Source organism: Molossus molossus, unplaced genomic scaffold, assembly GCF_014108415.1.
Source record: "Molossus molossus isolate mMolMol1 unplaced genomic scaffold, mMolMol1.p scaffold_m16_p_12, whole genome shotgun sequence".
Taxonomy (NCBI): domain Eukaryota; kingdom Metazoa; phylum Chordata; class Mammalia; order Chiroptera; family Molossidae; genus Molossus; species Molossus molossus.
The window spans coordinates 56,314,418-56,333,263 of record NW_023425347.1 but is presented as its reverse complement, the minus strand read 5'-3'; the positions used below and the strand labels follow the sequence as shown (position 1 = coordinate 56,333,263).

General features: G+C 36.2%; 1 protein-coding gene across 10 annotated transcripts in view; it reads right to left on the bottom strand.

Annotated features, from left to right (window-relative positions):
- LOC118626377 (integrin subunit beta 3 binding protein) overlaps positions 1-18,846 on the bottom strand; it is a 65,240-nt gene that overhangs the window by 45,819 nt on the left and 575 nt on the right. For 6 of the 10 annotated variants that reach the window (XM_036256002.1, XM_036256001.1, XM_036256003.1 and 3 more), the window contains exon 2: positions 10,671-10,713. In XM_036256002.1, the coding sequence (XP_036111895.1) occupies positions 10,671-10,713 (43 nt within the window). Of the gene's footprint in view, positions 1-927; positions 973-6,376; positions 6,414-8,574; positions 8,652-10,126; positions 10,143-10,670; positions 10,714-18,846 lie in introns of those variants that run through there. The other 4 variants (XM_036256009.1, XM_036256007.1, XM_036256006.1 and 1 more) reach the window with 4 other exon arrangements.

Genomic DNA, 18,846 nt, shown 5'->3' with positions numbered 1-18,846 from the left:
ATTCTCCTCAAACTATTTCAAAAAATTCAAGAAGGAAGACTTCCAAACTCATTTTATGAGGCCAGCATAATTCTAAATCCAAAACCAGAAAAAGACACTACAAAGAAAGAAAATTACAGGCCAATATCCCTGATGAACATAGATGCCAAAATCCTGAACAAAATACTAGCAAATCTAAACCAGCAATACATCAAAAAAATTATTCACCATGACCAAGTGGGATTCATCCCAGGGATGCCAGGCTGGTACAATATTCGCAAATCAGTAAATGTGATATACCACATAAACAAAATGAAAGATAAAAATCATATGATCATATCAATAGACGCTGAAAAAGCATTCGACAAAACCCAGCACCCATTTCTGATAAAAACGCTCAGCAATCTGGGAATAGAGGGATCATATCTCGACATAATAAAGGCCATATATGAAAGACCTACAGCCAACATCATACTCAATGGGAAAAAACTAAAAGCATTTCCCTTAAGAACAGGAATAAGACAAGGATGCCCACTTTTGCCACTCTTATTAACTGAAGTCTTAGCTACAGCAATCAAACATGAAGTAAGATTAAAAGGGATCCAAATGGGAAAGGAGGAAGTGAAACTGTCATTATTCGCAGATGACTTGATACTATATGTTGAAAACCCCAAAGACTCCATCAAATATTTACTAGACTTAATAAAGGAATTTGGCAAAGTAGCAGGATACAACATTAACGTCAAGAAATCAATGGCATTCTTTTACACCAATGATGAACTCACAGAAAGAGAAACTAAAAAAAACAATTCTATTTACCATTGCGGCAAAAAAATTAAGATACCTAGGAGTAAACTTAACCAAAGAAATAAAGGAGCTATTTGCAGAAAACTACAGGTCATTGAAAAAAGAAATAGAGGAAGATATAAAAAAAGTGGAAGCACATACCTTGTTCATGGATTGGAAGGATCAACATCATTAAAATGTCCATAGTACCCAAAGCAATCTATAGATTCAATGCAATCCCCATCAAAATACCAATGACATACTTCACAGAACTAGAACAAATACTTCAAACGTTCATATGGAACCAAAGAAGACTTCGAATAGCCACAGCAATCTTGAAAAAGAAGAACAAAGGAGGAGGGATCACATTACCAGATTTCAGGTTATACTACAAAGCCACTGTAATCAAAACAGCCTAGTACTGGCACAAGAACATTCATATAGACCAGTGAGCATAACAGAGAACCCAGAAATGGACCCAAGGCAATATGATCAATTAATACTTGACAAAGGTGGCAAGAGCATACACTGGAGTAAAGAAAGCCTCTTTAATAAAGGGTGTTGGGAAAATTGGACAGCTACATGCAAAAAAATGAAACTAGCCCATCAACTTATACCCTACACAAGAATAAACTCAAAATGGATAAAAGACTTAAATGTGACTCATGAATCCATAAAAATACTAAAAGAAAATGTAGGCAAAAAATTTCAGACATCATATGCAGCAGAATTTTCACTGATACATCACCTAAGGCAACAGAAACAAAGGAGAAAATGAACACGTGGGACTACATCAAACTCAAAAGCTTCTGCACAGCAAAAGATACAATCATCAAAGTGGAAAGGCAACCCACTGTATGGGACAACATCATTGCCAATGATATATCAGATAAGGGGTTAATTTCCAATATATATATAGAGTGCTCGTACAACTCAACAAAAGGAAGACAAAGAACCCAATTAAAAAATGGGCAGGGGAACTAAATAGACACCTCTCCAAACAGGACATACAAATGGCTAAGAGACATATGAAGAAATGCTCAACATCACTAATGATCAGAGAGATACAAATTAAAACAACAATTAGGTATCACCTCATACCTGTCAGAATGGCCGCCATCAACAAATCATCAAACAACAAGTGTTGGCGAGGGTGTGGAGAAAAGGGGACTCTAGTACACTGCTGGTGGGAATGCAGACTGGTGCAGCCACTATGGAAAACACTATGGTGTTACCTCAAAAAATTAAAAATTGAACTGCCATTTGACCCAGTGATCCCACTTCTAGGAATATACCCTAAGAAGCCTGAAACACCAATCAGAAAGAATATATGTACCCCCATGTTTGTAGCAGCACTATTTACAATAGCTAAGATCTGGAAACAGCCCAAATGTCAATCAGTAGGCGAATGGATAAAAAAGCTGTGGTACATATTCACAATGGAGTACTATGCAGCTATAAGAAAGAAAGATCTCTTATCCTTTGAGATGACATGGAGGGACCTGGAAAAGTATTATGCTAAGTGAAACAAGCCAAACAGAGAAAGACAAATATCATATGATCTCACGTATTTGTGGAATATAATAAACATAACAGTCTGAGGAATGGGGTAGTCCCAGAGACATGGAAGTGGGGTACAGACTGACAATCCCCATAAGAGGGGATGGTGGGGGAGAGATAAACCACAGAACTTATATGCATGTATGCATGAACAATGGACATGGACAACAAAGCTAGGGACAGGGCGGGGAAGGAGGGGGAAGGGGGAATCAGTGGGGGAAAAAGGAGAAACATCTGTAACAAAAATAAATTAATTAATTAAAAATAAATAAATACTGTAACTGAGGGAAAAAGTCAGATAACAAATGATGAGGATTTGAAAAAATTAGAACTCTCACATACAGTGTTAGTGGGAAGGTCACGTGGTGCAGTCACTGTATAAAAGAGTTTGGAAGTTTCTCAAAAACTTAAAATATAGAATTACCATATCACCTACCAATTTTACTCCTAGGTACATAATCAAGAAAACTGAAAACACATTCATATAAAACTTTATTTAAGAATGTTCAGCCCTGGCCGGTTTGGCTCAGCGGTTGGAGTGTCGGCCTGCACACCAGAGAGTCCTGGGTTCAGTTTCCGCTAGGGGCACGTACCAAAAAAAAAAAAAATGTACATAGCAGTTCAATAAATGGTGTTGGGAAAATGGGATAGATGCATGCCCCCCAAAGTTAAACTATACCAACTTACACGGAATACATGGATTAAAGACTTAAATATTAGGCAACTCAAAACCATAAAAATCCTAAAGGAAAACATAGTCAGTAAAACCTTGGACACTTCTATATTTTTTCTGGTATATATATCTCCTTGAGCAAGGGAAACAATAGAAAAAAGTAAATAAATGGGACTACATCATACTAAAAAGTTTTTGCACAGCAAAGGAAAATATCAACGAAGGGGAAAAAAACCCCACTGAATGGAAGAACATATTTGCCAATACATCTAAAAAGGGATTAATATCCAAATTTTATAAAGAACTTATAAAACTCAACACCAAAATACAAACAATCCAATTGAAAAATAGGTAAAGGACCTAAACAGACACTTCTCCAAAGAGGATATACAGATGGCCAAAACACATGTGAAAAGAGGCTCAACATCACTAACAATCAGAGAAATCCAAATTAAAATTACAATGAGATATCACCCCACACCTGCAGAATGGCTATCATTAGTCAATCAACAAACTACAAGTGTTGGCAAGGTTGTGGAGAAAAGGAAACCCTTGTGTGCACTACTGGTGGGAAGGCAGATTGGTGCAGCCATCGTATAAAGCAGTATGGAGTTACCTCAAAAAATTAAAAGTGGAACTGCCTTATGATCCTGCGATTGCACTTCTGAGAATTTATCCAAAGAAACCCGAAATACTAATTTGAAAGAATGTATGCACCTCTATGTTCATTGCAGTGTTATTTACAAGAGCCAAGATTTGGAAGCAGCTTAAGTGCCCATCAGTAGAAGAGTGGATAAAACAGGTATGGTACATTCACACAATGTAATACTGCTCGGCTATAAAAAGGAAGAAAATTTTACCCTTTGCAACAGCATGGATGGACCTGTAGAACATTATGCTAAGTGAAATAAGCCAGTCGGAGAAAGACAAGTACCATATGATTTCACTCATATGTGGAATTTAATGAACAAACTGAGCTAACAAGCAAAACAGAGACAGACTCATAGATACAGAGAAGGCTGACAGGTCCAGTGTTGCAGTGGTGAGAGAGATTGAGCAAAAGAAAAAAACTCATGGACAACATGTGGTGATTGCAGTGGGAGTGAGGAGTAGAAGAGAGGGTATAGGGGGGATAAAAGGTGATGAAAAAATAAAAATAAAATAGAATGCATGGGGTGGGAAGAATGTTCACAGCAGCATTATTCATAATAGTCAAAAAGTGAAAACAACCCAAATGTCCTTCAATTGAGGAACAAATAAACAAAAGGTGATACATCCACATAAAGGAGTATCATTCAACCATAAAATGAAATGGAAGTACTGTTACATGCAACACATGAATGAACCTTGAAAACATCATACTAAATGAAAGAAGTCAGTCAGAAAAGGCCACATATGGTATAGTTTCATTTGTATGAAATATCTGGAATAGTCAAATCCATAGAGACAGTAAGTAAATTAGTAGTTACCAGAGGATGATGGGAGGAGGATAATGGAACTAACTGCTAATAGGTATGGGATTTCTTTTTGGAGTGATAAAAATGTACTGGAATTAAGATAGTGGTGATGGTTGCACAACATAGTGAGTATACTAAATGTCCCTGGTGTACACTTTATTTTATTTTTTTTAATTTATTTTTTTATCCTCACCTGAGGACATTTTTCCATTTTTTGTTCAGATAGAGTGGGGGGGTGGGGAGAGGAAGAGAGAGGGAGAGAAACATTGACATGAAAGGGACACATCGAGTGGCTGCCACCCACACGACCAACCAGGGCCGGGGACAAACTGCAACCAAGGTACGTGCCCTTTGTGGGAACTGAACCGAGGTCTCTCTGGACCGCAGGCCAATCAATGCTCTAACTGCTGAGCTAAACTGGCCAGGGCTCTGGTGTACACTTTAAAATGATGCATTTTATGTTATAGAAATTATATCTCAATCACTACAGCATTATTTACAATAGCCAAGATTTGGAAGCAGCCTAAGTGCCCATCAGTAGATGACTGAATAATAAAGCTGTGGTACATTTACACAATGGAATACTATTAAGCTATAAAAAAGAAGGAAATCTTATCTTTTGTGACAGCATGAATGGACCTAGAAAATATTATGCCAAGTGAAATAAGCCAGTCACATAGACAAGTACCATATGACTTCACTTATATGTAGAATCTAATGAACAAAATAAACTAACAAACAGGTGGAGACAGACTCATGAATACAGAGAACAAACTGACAGCTGGCAGAGGGCAGAGGGTTGGGAACTGGGTGAGAAGGGTGAAGAGGTTAAGCAAAGAAAAAAAGAAAGACTCATGGACACAGACAACAGTTTGGTGATTGCCAGAGGGAAGGGGGTGAGGGAGGTAGAAAGAGGGTAAAGGGAGGATCAATGGTGATGGATGGAGACTTGACTTGGGGTGGAAAACACACAGTAAAATATACAGATGATGTACTGTAGAACTGTAGACCTGAAACCTATACAATTTTGTTAACCGATGTCATCCCAATAAATTAAAAAATATATGCTGAAATTAAGAACAGAACAACATAACTGTGAAAAAATATATGAAATAATTGGAGAATCTAATTGAAGAATGACAGTTAATTGTGAGAGATATAATCATACTACTGTATTTTTTAAAAACTCTTTATCTTGGAAATAACTAATGAAGTATTTATGGATGCTATGGATGATGTTTGAGTTCTGTTTCAAAATAACCTAGTATGGGAGTACTGAAGTATGTATGGGGGTAAAAATGAAAGAAGATTAGCCTTGTGTTGATAATTATTGAAGCTGGGTAATGGGCAGCATATTATCTTTGTCTCTAGGTTTGAAATTCTTCATAATCAAAAGGTAAAAAAAGAAACCACTATTTTGTAACTGTAGTGAAATAAGGGATATAGGAAATAAACATAAATGAATTTTAAAATCCATTAGGAGAAAGACTAGTGGGGAATTTTATTATGGGGGAATCAGGACAATAATACCTGAACCCAACAATCAGTAACCAGACCACTTTGTGCCCCTTGAGGTGATATAATTAATAGGAACTATACAAATTACCTATGAGGTAATTTTTACTAAAAATTTGAACCAGAAACTAATCAACCCTCCAGCTCCAATTGCCATTTTCATAGGATATATGATGAATAGAGAAATCATCTAAACTAGGATACCATAAGAAAAATATCAACCAAATCCAGAATATGGAAGATGCTTATAGAACAAATGTCTCAGGTTGTTTTGTTTTTTCAAAAAATAAATCACAAGAAAAAGAGTAACATTTAAAAAGATTCAAAAATACTTAAAATATATAAGAACCATTACAATGTACAAACCTTGTTGGGTTTTTTTGTTGTATTTATTTTTTATCCTCACCTGAGGACTTTTTTTTTGCATTTATCTTCAGATAGAGCTGGAGGAAGAGAGGGAGGAAGAGAGAGAGAGAGAAACATTGATGTGAGAGAAACATACTGACTAGTTGCCACCCACACAACCCGAACCGGGGCCGGGGACAAACTGCAACCAAGGTAAGTGCCCTTAGCAGGAACCAAACCTGGAACTCTGGTCCACAGGCTGACGCTCTAACCACTGAACCAAACCGGACAGGGCCAAACCTTGTTTTTTAATAAGCTAACTATAAAAGGATATTTTGAAATAACGATGGAAATAGGAATATAAACTGGGTGAAAGATATTCTTAAGGAATTACTATTAATTTTGCAAGGTATAATGACACTATAATTAGCAAAGAAGTCCTTATTTATTAGAAATGCATACTAAAGAATATTCTGATTAAATGACATGTCTGGGACTTATAAAATATTCCAGGAAAAAATATATAGGTACACACACACACAGTCACATGCTGCTTAATTATGAGGGTACATTCTCAGAAATGTGTTATTAGGTGACTGTCTTTGTGCAAACATATTAGACTACACTTACACAAAACTAGATGGTATAACCTACTACACACCTAGACTATGTGGTATAGCCTGTTGCTCCTAGGCTACAGGCCTAGACAGCATGTTATTGTCCAAAACAACATGAGATTAAATCAAGTGCAAGAAAAAAAATGCTGCAATCAAGAGACAAAGTAAACATGAAATGTATGAAGCTACGGCTGGCATAACACGGCATACTGTCTTACAGCAAACTTTTCTTTTTTTCCACTAGTAGAAGAGTACACTAAAAAATACAGATAAAAAAGCCCTGGCCGGTTTGGGTCAACGGTTGGAGTGTCAGCCTGCGGTCCAGAGAGACCCGGGTTCGGTTCCCACTAAGGGCGCGTACCTCGGTTGCAGTTTGTCCCCGGCCCTGGTTGGTCATGTGGGGTGGCAGCCACTCGATGTGTCCCTTTCACGATGTGTCCCTTTCACGTGGATGTTTCTCTCTCTCTCTCTTTCTCTCTTCTCTCCCTCCCTCCCACTCTATCTGAACAAAAAATGAAAAAATGTCCTAGAATGAGGATAAAATAAAATAAAATAAAATACAGATAAAAGTATAGTAAATGTATAAACCAATAACATAGTTGATCATGATTATGTATTATGCACTGTACATAATTGTGTTATTCTTTTATAAGAACCACAGCATAATAGGTTTGTTTACACCAGTATCACCACAAACCCATGCACAATGGGTTTGCACTATGATGTTATGATGGCTACATCACGAGGCAACGGGAATTTTTCAGCTCCATTGTAGTCTTATGGGACCCCCATTGTTGAGAAAAATGTCAATATGTGGGGCATGACTACACACATACACCTACACATAAATATACGTGTGTGTAAATAAATAAATAAATAAATAAATAAATAAATAATAAAGCAAAACGTTAATAATTGTTGAAGCTGGGTGACGGCAACATGGGAGTTCGTGAAATTATTTTCTCTACTTATATGTTTGAAAATTTTCATAATAAAAGGTAAAAAAGGAAGGAATAAGGGAAGGGGAAGGAGGGAGGGACGGAAGAAAGGAGTAGATTAAAGCCAGATCAGTAAGTAAACCTGCAGAATGTAAGCTATGAAAGTTCCTAATGCCCAGAAGCCCTGTCTTTTAGGCCATGGAAATAATCAGACTTAGAAGTGTCCTAACAATAATAATGGAATAATCTATGTCCAAATTAGCAAACCTCCCCCAAAACCTGACTTCTAGCAGCATGCCTACTGAGTTTGCCTTCGCAGGAAGTATGTTCCTTCCTTTCCCATCTGTAGCATCTGTTTCTTTCATCTCCTGTCTGAGATGGCCTGAAGGAGATTGGGTCAAGCTGGCTAGGTCCATGACCAGGTAGCCAGTTGTCCCTATAAATTCATCTGGACTGGTGTTGACAGCAGTTTGTAATAAATAATTCATCTTTGCTCATGAGAATTCATCAAGAAACAGCAGGCCAAATACTGTAACTATGATAAATCGAAACTTTCAGGACTCATTACTATCCCCCAACAATCTGGAAGGTTTAGTAAGTAGTGGTACTTGCAGTATACATTCTATATATTAAAAGAAGGTCACAGGGGATGATTCAAACCTCTGCTTCCTCCATTAGGAGAATCATTTTAAAAGATGACTTGCCCTAATATCATGAGCATTAATCTCCATGAAGGTCTGTAGCTGTAATAGGAACACTGGGATACGAAAGTTCCCAACATCTATGAGAGAGGAAATAGCAGTAGGTTAGGATAAACAGGCTCCACTTCAAACAACTGGCATATAAGGGCCATCTCCTCTCCTTGGACACCAAAGTCTTCTTCCTTCAGCATCATATTAGTCAGGCAAAATAACCAAAAGTTACTGCTAGTTCCTGTGTAGCTTCACAGCAATCATATACTCTTAGAAGTATAGCTCTATGTTTTGAATGTCTGGTTTTCCTCTGCATGGGCTAAGGCAGCCTTAGTGGGATCACTGGTATGTGGGTAGATTCTTCGGGGCCTGACCGTATCAGGGCTAAATTGTTTCTGCAGTGAATGGAAAAATGTAGCTGAGGAGAGAAGCCTAGACTTAGCTGCAGCACAAAAGCAGTCAGACCTAAGATGTGAATATAAAGCTGCTAACAAATGATTAGGTAGAGTACAAAAGCTGAAAGTATCAGAAACTGATCAGAAAATAGAAATGTTGAAGGCCCAGGCTAGGATGCTGAAAACTGGTGTTTAGCAGGTGATGGCCAAGCTAAGTCAATTGGTTTAAAGGTACAGAATTGGGCCAAACATAACAATGTATTTTTCTAATACAGGATATTAGCTGTGGCACTGGCTACCTTTATACATTCTAATTTGAAAAAAAAAAAGGTATAGAAAGCCTGCCATGACGACAATTGTACTTCACAAAGAGGATAAATTCCTAAATGGCCATTCTTTTCCATTCAAATAATGTTATCATCTCCCAAAGAACAGTTTTGGGGCAGGAAAGAACAGTATTCCATTTCGAGCTGGACTACTCATCTACCAAAATACCATTCTGACCAGAGAAACAGATGCAGAATTACAGTCACAGCTGCATTCTGTACAGAGCAAGTTGGATAATGGTACTCTAAATTGCTAATTACACTGCTAATGATTTTTTTAGTGGCACTGCAGTATTTTGCCACCTTTGTTTAAATTTTTTAAAAAAAGCACCTAGGAACTTTTAAAAATAGTAAACTGTTAAATACCAATGAGTCTTCCAAAAAAAGAATTCCATATAAAACCACTTCTTGAAATGGCATTCTCATGGGGGATTTTGTAGAAGCCAATTTATTGACTAGCTATTTGTTTTAATTTACTTTCTCACCAATTTACTTGCATTTAAGATTACTGAGGCCATACGTACCTCAGTATTAGTGTTTGTATCTAGATCCATATCGGTATGAAAAGATAATAAACAAACATATGTCATGATATGCTGGCATTGGGAATGTGCTATGGCAAGATTTTTAAAAAGTAATAGCACCGGTACAATTTTATTTTTATTGTGATAAGCAGGGTGACATTTATTAGTGTTAGTATTTCATTGTTTAATCATGCCAGCTAGCTGAAAAGGTAATTACATTTTTGATATTAAAATGCTGTTAATGGCCCTGGCTGAGCGGTTAGAGCATTGACCTGCAGACCAAAGAGTTGAGGGTTTGATTCCAGTAAAGGGCACATACCTTGGTTGCAGTTCGTCCCCGGCCCTGGTCAGGCTCATACGTGAGGCAACTAGTTGATATGCCCCTCTCACATCGATGTTTCTCTCTCTCCGTCCCCTCCCAGTCTATCTAAAGATAAACAGAAAAATATCCTCAGGTGAGGATTAAAAAATATAATAATAAAATAAATAAAATGCTGTTAATGTTTTTATTTCAGATATTATAGAAGTTATAGAATGCAGATCAAAACACTGCCATTGTCCCATATTGTTTCTTGTGCATTTAAGTGGCAGAATATTTTCTCTACAAATAATGAATTAATTTCTACTAAATTATTTCATAATGCTTCTAAATAATTTGCCTCTTAAATGAAAACCTCAAGCTGGCTCAGAATCCATATATTAGATTTACAAAAATATATTATATGCAGAAAATAATGTACCAATCACAATTATGTCAAAATGTTTTTTGATAATTTTTATATTTAGTAAGGTAAATTAGCTGTTAAAAAAAATTAAGAACATAATTTTACTATGCAATTACAAACTCATAAGGAAATACTTACATTTGCTTCTGACAGATAATCCAATTTCAGTGATCTTTTAACACTACAAACAAAATATTTAAGAAATCTTAGATTTGATATGCTTTAAGTAGCCAAATATTTAAGAGTAAAATATATAAAGATTCTAAGTTACTTTCACCAAGTAAAATATCACAATAAATCAATTTCACAATGATGAAATGTTTTTTACATAGAATATTTCAAGATAGAATCATAATTAAATATTTAAGTGGATCTTTTTATGCATGTGATTTTATATATGTACTATCATATAATTTAATCACTAGTCATATTATAAAATAATCTTAGCAAAAAGTACTATTTGTGTGTTTTAAAATACTACTAATAAAATTATACATAAGAGCAAAATAATTTACATCAGTGGAGATACTGAAAGTATATTATTTGCACAAATAATGCATTAGGTATTAAAATAAAGGTATGAGCAGCCTGGCCAGTGAGCAGTGGTTAGAGCGCTGGCCCGCCCACTGAAGGGTCTTGGGTTTGATTCCCAGTCAAGGGCACATACCTAGGTTGCAGTTCAACCCCCTGCCCCAGTCAGGGTGCGTGAAGGAGGTAACCAATCGATGTGTCTCTCTCACACTGATGTTTCTCTTTCTCTCCCCCTTCCTCCCTCCCTCCCTTTTACTCCCTCTAAAGATTAAAGGAAAAAATATATCCTCGGTTAAGGATTAACAACAACAACAAAAAAACACAAATAAAAATAATAAAGGTATGAGCAAAGTGAAAAAAGTTTTCCACATTTTTGTAGCTTTAAACATGATTCAGTGCTACTAGACTATGACTTAACTGAGGAACAGATGTTCTATGTCTTTATAAGTCCCCAATCCATATAAAACTATTTTTTGTCTCCTTCACTAAACTGATTCAGGAACATGCCTGGCTCTCTCTGTGCAAAATCTGTTCTGCTAAACTGGATGCCCAGCTGTTGGTGACAATGCTTAGAAAGGAAAGCTGAATATTTATAATACTTTATTTCATACAGCTGTCTTCTAAAGAGCAGTCATCAACATTTTATTGAATGCAGTCTAAATGCTCAAAGGAGAAAAAGGTCAATATAAATTAAAACTAGTTTTCCCTGTGTCAAATACAGAGTTATAAGTACTTTCTTGATCCCTAAGAAATAGAAATTGTTATTTAAAATATTAGAGAACGTGTGCATTAGGCAAAAAAATAAGATATTATAAATAAAGTTTGCAGTATAGAAAACAAATAAAAAGCTTATACATCCTAGAAATGACTATTCATAAATAACTGATTACTGACTTTCAAACAAATGATAGGAGAAAAATAAAAGGGATAGACAGTTTATAGAAATTACTGTGCAGTAAATATTAAACACAAAAATTTTATCTAAAAGGGGTTCACTTAGCCCTGGCCGGTTTTGCTCAGCGGTTAGAGCGTTGGCCTGCGGTCCAGAGAGACCCAGGTTCGGCTCCCGCTAAGGGCATGTACCTCGGTTGCAGTTTGTCCCCGGCCCTGGTTGATCGTGTGGGTGGCGGCCACTCGATGTGTCCCTTTCATGTCGATGTTTCTCTCCCTCTCTCTTCCTCTCTCCCCCTCCTACTCTATCTGAACAAAAAAATGGAAAAATGTCCTCGGGTGAGGATGAAAAAAATAAATAAATAAAAAGGGTTCACATAAATTTGCTATTACATCTACACATTAGCCAATACATAACATTTCTTGAGATTAATTAAACTGGTTTAAAAAATTAGTTATATCTTTTGAATGTCAAACTTGAAATAATTTAATGTGAAATTTCAATGAAGCAATAAGAGATTAGAGATTAGAGGTAAGAAGAAGTAAAAATGGCAGATAATTTAAAAAATAAAGTATATTTAGCTTTGGAATATATATTACCCTATTCAGGTGTGTAAGATGTTTTGCATTTAATAAAACTTCAAAAGTAGAAATCAGAAACTAAAAGTATGCAGTATAGCATTTTTTTCTACTTTGTTTTCAAATGCTGTTAAGATGCAATACTACCTTTCAGAAGGAAACAAAGTTCACCCTGTTATTTAACTGTTCAAAATATTTTTGCTTTATTATTGATGGTTAATTCCTAGAGAAAGAAACTAAATTTTTGGATTTGAAGGTTTCTAGTCCAGCTGGTGTGGCTCCGTGGTTGAGTGTTGACCTATGCACCAGGAGGTCACTGGTCTGATTCCCCATCAGGGTACATGCCCAGGTTGCAGGCTCAATCCCCAGTAGGTGGTGTGCAGGAGGCAGCAGATTGATGTTGATGTTTCTCTCTCATCGATGTTTCTTTCTCTCCCTCTCCCTTTCCCTTCCTCTCTCTCTAAAATATAAACAAACAAACAAATATATAAATAAAAATTAAGGTTTCTAATGTAGGTCCTAGACTGATCTAATAAGTCCAAGGAAATATATAAAAGTAAACAAGAAAGTGAGCAGATTTAGACTGTTATCTCTCAGTTTAACAGTTTAATAAGAATCTAAAAACATAATTTATTGTGGGAAATATAGTTTTCAAACAATTCAGGTATCTAATAATCAAAAGCTAAAAATATTTTTATGATTCTTTTATAAGAATCATAAAAAGATTTAATAGACAAGATTAGGAGAAATCACTTAGTTCATCCAAAAGGGACGAGTTGGTGTGACTTGACCACTGTCACACAGCTTGAGTGAGAGAAACTCATATCTCAGGTCCTGTGCATAATAAATTTTTGTTAAACTGAAGGGGAAGGATTAAAGAAGAGGTGAAGAAGAGCACACCTACTAGAGGAATTGATGACCATCTACTCTTACCATTCTAAGTGGGTCCACTGTCAAGATATCAACTATTAAATTAAGCACCTACTATATGTTGTTTTTTTTAACCCACTCTTTTACTCAGATACAACTGTAACACAAGCATGAGATGATGATTAGGATGTTCATAGGAACAGAGAGGAAGAGATGGATGAAACATAGTATAAAGGAAGAACAGGCAAAACTTGATTAGACATATGAGATATTTTCTTCAAGTATTCACTCACTTACTACCAATATTAGTTAGCAATTCAAAGTGATATATCTCTGGTAGCTCTGTAAAGTTATAAGCAGTTTTTGTGGTTACTACCTTGGTTTTAAAAAAATGGGCACTCAAAATAGGCAAAGAACTCAAATAGGCATCTCTCCAAAAATGCACAAATGGCCAATAAACACATGAAAAGATTCCCAACATCACTAATATTAAGAGCAGCACTGATATTAAGGAAATGCACATGGGAACAACAAGATACCAGTTTACAACCATTAGGATGGCTACTACAAAAAACAAACAAAAACAGAAAGTAAGTGTTGGCCAGGATGTGGAGAAACTGGAACTCTTGCACACTGCTGGTGGTACTACAGAATCATACAGTTACTATGGAAAACACTTCGGCAGTTCCTCAAAAAATTCAACATAGAATTATCATATAATTTATATAATTCACATAACTTCTGGGGATATACCCCCAAAGAACTAAAAGCAGGGGTATGAATAGATATCTGTACATCCATTTTCATAGCAGTATTATTCACAATAGCTAAAAAGTAAAAGTAACAAATGCCCATCAACAGATGAATGACTAAACAAAATGGTATATACACATACTGTATGCACATATACATACACACAATGGAGTATTACTCAATCTTGAAAAGGAAAGAAATTCTGCCCTAGCCAGGTGGCTCAGCTGGATGGAGCGTTGTCCCCTATACCAAAAGGTTTCCGCTTTGATTCCAGTCAGGGTACATACCTAGGTTGCAGGTTCGATCCCAGGTCAGGGCGTGTACAGGAGGCAACTGATTGATGTTTCTCTCACATTGTTTCTCTCTCTCAAAATCAATAAAAACATATTTTCAGTTAAGGATTAAAAAACAAAAAACAAAAAAACACAGCCCTAGCCGGTTTGGCTCAGCAGTTGGAGCGTCGGCCTGCGGTACAGAGAGACCCGGGTTCGGTTCCCGCTAAGGGCACGTACCTCGGTTGCAGTTTGTCCCTGGCCCTGGTTGGTCGTGCGGGTGGCAGCCACTCGATGTGTCCCTTCACGTCGATGTTTCTCTCTCTCTCCCCCTCCCGCTCTATCTGAACAAAAAGTGGAAAAATGTCCTCGGGTGAGGATAAAAAAAAAACAAAAAACAAAAAAAACAAGGAAATTCTGACACATGCGACAACACTGATGAACCTTGAAAATATTATGCTAAGTAAAACAAGCCAATCACAAGAGGACAAATACTATGGTTCCACTCAAATGAGGTACTTAAAGTAACCAAATTCATAATGACAGAAAATAGAATGGTGGTAAATAGGAAGTTACTGTTTAATGGGCACAAAGTTCCAGCTTTTTGTTTGTTTTTAAATGTTTTTATTGATTTTCAGAGAGAGAGGAAGAGAGAGGGAAAAAGAGATAGAATCACCAATGAGAGGGAATCATCAATCGGCTGCCTCCTGCACACACCTCCACTGGGGATTGAGCCTGAAACCCTGGCATGTGCCCTGGCCAGGAATTGAACCAGTAACCTCTTGGTGCATGGGTCAGTGCTCAACCACCATAGAACCACACTAGCGAACCAAAGTTTCAGTTTAGCAAGGTGAAAAAAGTTTTGGAGATGAATGATGGTGATTGTACAACAATGTAAATATACTTAATGCCACAGAACTGTACACTTAAAATGGTAAATTTTGTTATGTATATTTTAATACAAAAGAAATTATTCTAAAAAATGTGAACTATCATTTGATTCCTAATTAAGAACTAGCAATGACATAATTTGAAGTTCTCTTGAAGGACTTTTAAAACACTGGATTACATATAATTTTGAATAGCTGAGGGTAAGAATGTGTGTGAGGGTAGAAAGATAAATTTAGTAAAGCAGATAAGACTCAGGGAGCCTTGATGCTATGCCAAATTCTTCCCCTAAGGATAGGCAAGTCACATAATCTCACTGAGTTTCATAAAGCTAATAATACTGGCCTGTAAACTAGTAGGAAATTTCTGAATGGAAAAGAAAAATAGGAGTTAGTATGTCAGTGTTTCCATTTACTCCTTACTATAACGGAGATGACAATATTGCCAGCCACTTCACAGAAGTGTTTAGGATTATTAAGTATGCTTATCAGATACTTAGAAATCCTGTGATGAAAGGCAATGGCCAAATTTACATCCCACGTGACTCCTTTGGTGTAAATTAAAATATGTAAAATGATTTTCCCCATTCTATGCATAGGAATGAGCAACGAAGGGAGAAGAATCTCCTATATCTTCTTTGCATTCTCCCTTTTATTCAAGCCTATGCTCTTTTGTGTTCAACATTCATAAAGGTTACACAATAACTCACTATTATAGCATGGGTGAGTGGGAACATCATTCCACTACATATATAAATATGGTCACATGTGAAAGCCCTAAATAAATGATGAAACTTCTTTTATTCTTTGTGACAAAATTGGTCAATACTGTAACCAGTTATTCCACAACATGTTTATAGTGTCAAAAACTTCTTTATTAAAAGACTGACAAAGAATTATCTAAAGTATTCTTACAGAGGCAAAAGAGGTATATTTGGGGAAGATGACCCCAGAAGATAAACAAGGTGAGGTGTTCTTTTGGTTGAATAAAATGAGAAATGCCATAAAATTATTTCACTCCTAAATGGGTACTATAAAAAAATGAATGTTATTAAAATATTCATTACTATTATCTTCTGCATAAACATATAAACGTGTGTATCATCACACCTATACACATATTAAAAAGTCCTTTAAAAGAGTCTATTGAAAGGAGCCAAAAAGGCATATCAGAATTAAATATGGCAGAAAGATATTTTATATATTTTCTTGTATGCATTATATTTTACAACATAAAAGTTAATAATAATAAACTAACATTGATGCTACCCTTCCCTTGAAATTCATGTCTAAGAAGTTTTCCCTGGAAATGTCTAGTTTGCAGTAAGGATCTTTCCATTCTTTACCTATAGCACTTACACATGTTTCTCTCACTAAACTTACCATGTTGTAATAGTCTATTTATTTAGTTTGTCTTTCCTCCCCAGACTAAGATATTTATATCATCAGCATCTTGTCTGTTAACTGGTAGGTTATGAGTTTTAAAAATGCCTGTTTACCTCTCTCTCACACTAAAGTTAAAGCTCCTGAAGAGGTACAGTACTGTTAACATTTGAATCCCGAAGGCCTGACACAGTGATTGGTACAAAGTTGTTAATGATTTAATTATATTTATTTTTATTTTAAAACCTGTCTCAAATCCAAAAATATATTTATTCCTTTAATTTTTATGATCCTCCAATTCTATTTAAGGTAGTTTAAATGCAGGTTCCCAAAAGATGTTATATTAACACAGTCTTATCTCTAAAATAGTCTCTTACGCCCTGGCCAGTATGGCTTTGTGGTTAGAGCCAGGGCCAAACCAAAATATTATAAATGTCTCTATCTAACAGTGAAAACCTAGGGGGACATCTGTAATATTTTCAACAATAAAAATAAATTTAAATAAAAAAAACGAAAAAGACAACCTAGCTCCCATGATCTTCAATACACTTATTTACTCAAGCCTAGAATACACAGAAACTAGTTTCACAAATGCTAACCCATATCTCTATGCAAAACAAATCTATTCACTAAAATTCAGTATTCAACCCTGGCCGAGTGACTCAGTTGGTTTGAGCATCATCCCATATACCAAAAGGTTGCAGGTTTGATTCCTAGTCAGGGCATATACCTAGCTTTTGGTTTCCAGCCCTGGTCAGGGCGCATACAGGAGGCAGTCAATTAATGTTTCTCTCTCTTTCACTCTAAAATCAATAAAAAAAAAAAAACACCACATCCTCCAGTGAGGATTAAAAAAAAAGATTCATTATTTGCCTAGTATTCTTAAAATGTGAAATGTATATACAGTTATTCTACTGTGTTTTAAATAGTATCTCAACATAGTTTTAATTTTCATTTCTCTGATGTCTAACAAAATGCTTATTTGCCATACATATAACTTTTTTTAGGTATTGGTTCAAGTCTTTGAGCCATTATTTTAATACGGTTTTTGTCCTTTTACTGTTGAGTTGTAAGAATTCTTCATATATATATTCCAAATATAGATCCTATGTCAGATATATGTCCTGTGATGTCAACCTCAACTTTAAGGTCATGTACTTATTGCAGACTCTAACAGGTACCTGTTAAATGCCAGAAAAACAGTTGTCCAAAAAGTCCCACTTTTAATAGTGTTTTTGGTTCCCCACTACCTATAACAGAACAGGATCATAGTTCAGGAAGTTCCAACACTTACTAAGCAAATACTCACCAGTTTCCAATGTATTCCTACTTAGCAGGAATTTTGCTACATTATCCTTGCAGTGTCATAAAAGTGCTAACTGAGTTTTTTAATAGTACGGCAGTAGGAAGACAAGTCTTCTTGTTTAATTCTGGGGAAGGAAAAACCTCTTCAAGAGTCCTAACTTTTAATAATATAAGTGAAACACATTTATTGATACTTACATGTAGGACACCTTATTAAGTGCTGAGTTTCATTATCTGGGAATTAGAGATAACAGCAGCCCCTACCTCCTAAAGTCCTTTTTTAGAATTCAATGAGAAAATGTAGGTAAAATCTGTACCAGATCATACAGATTCAATAAGTGTAGGTTATTATTATTATTTTTGTATCCTTACCCGAGGACATGTTTCCCAAAGTGGGAGGGAGAGAGAAACATCCACGTGAAAGAGACACATCCAGTGGCTGCCACCCGCACCACCCAACCAGGGCCGGGGACAAACTGCAACCGAGGTGCGTGGCCTTAGCGGGAACCGAACCCGGGACTCTCTGGACCGCGGGCCGACGCTCTAACCACTGAGCAACCGGCCAGGGATAGGTTATTATTTCTTTACATCTTTCCACTTTCATGTCAATTCCTATTTGATACAAATATTTCCCCCGCTGTGTTACTTTGCATTTGACTCAAACCTGGAAATAACGGAGTAATAAGTTACTCTAGAAATGCACCGGAAGGGGTACCTGAGTCAACCTGGAGACGACAAGGGACAGCCAGAGAGTTTCATGTGTTAGATATTAATCCCTCCACCCCAAAGAAAAACTACTGAACTTTAAAAAGTTTCTACAGAGCAGTAATAGGAAACGGAGGC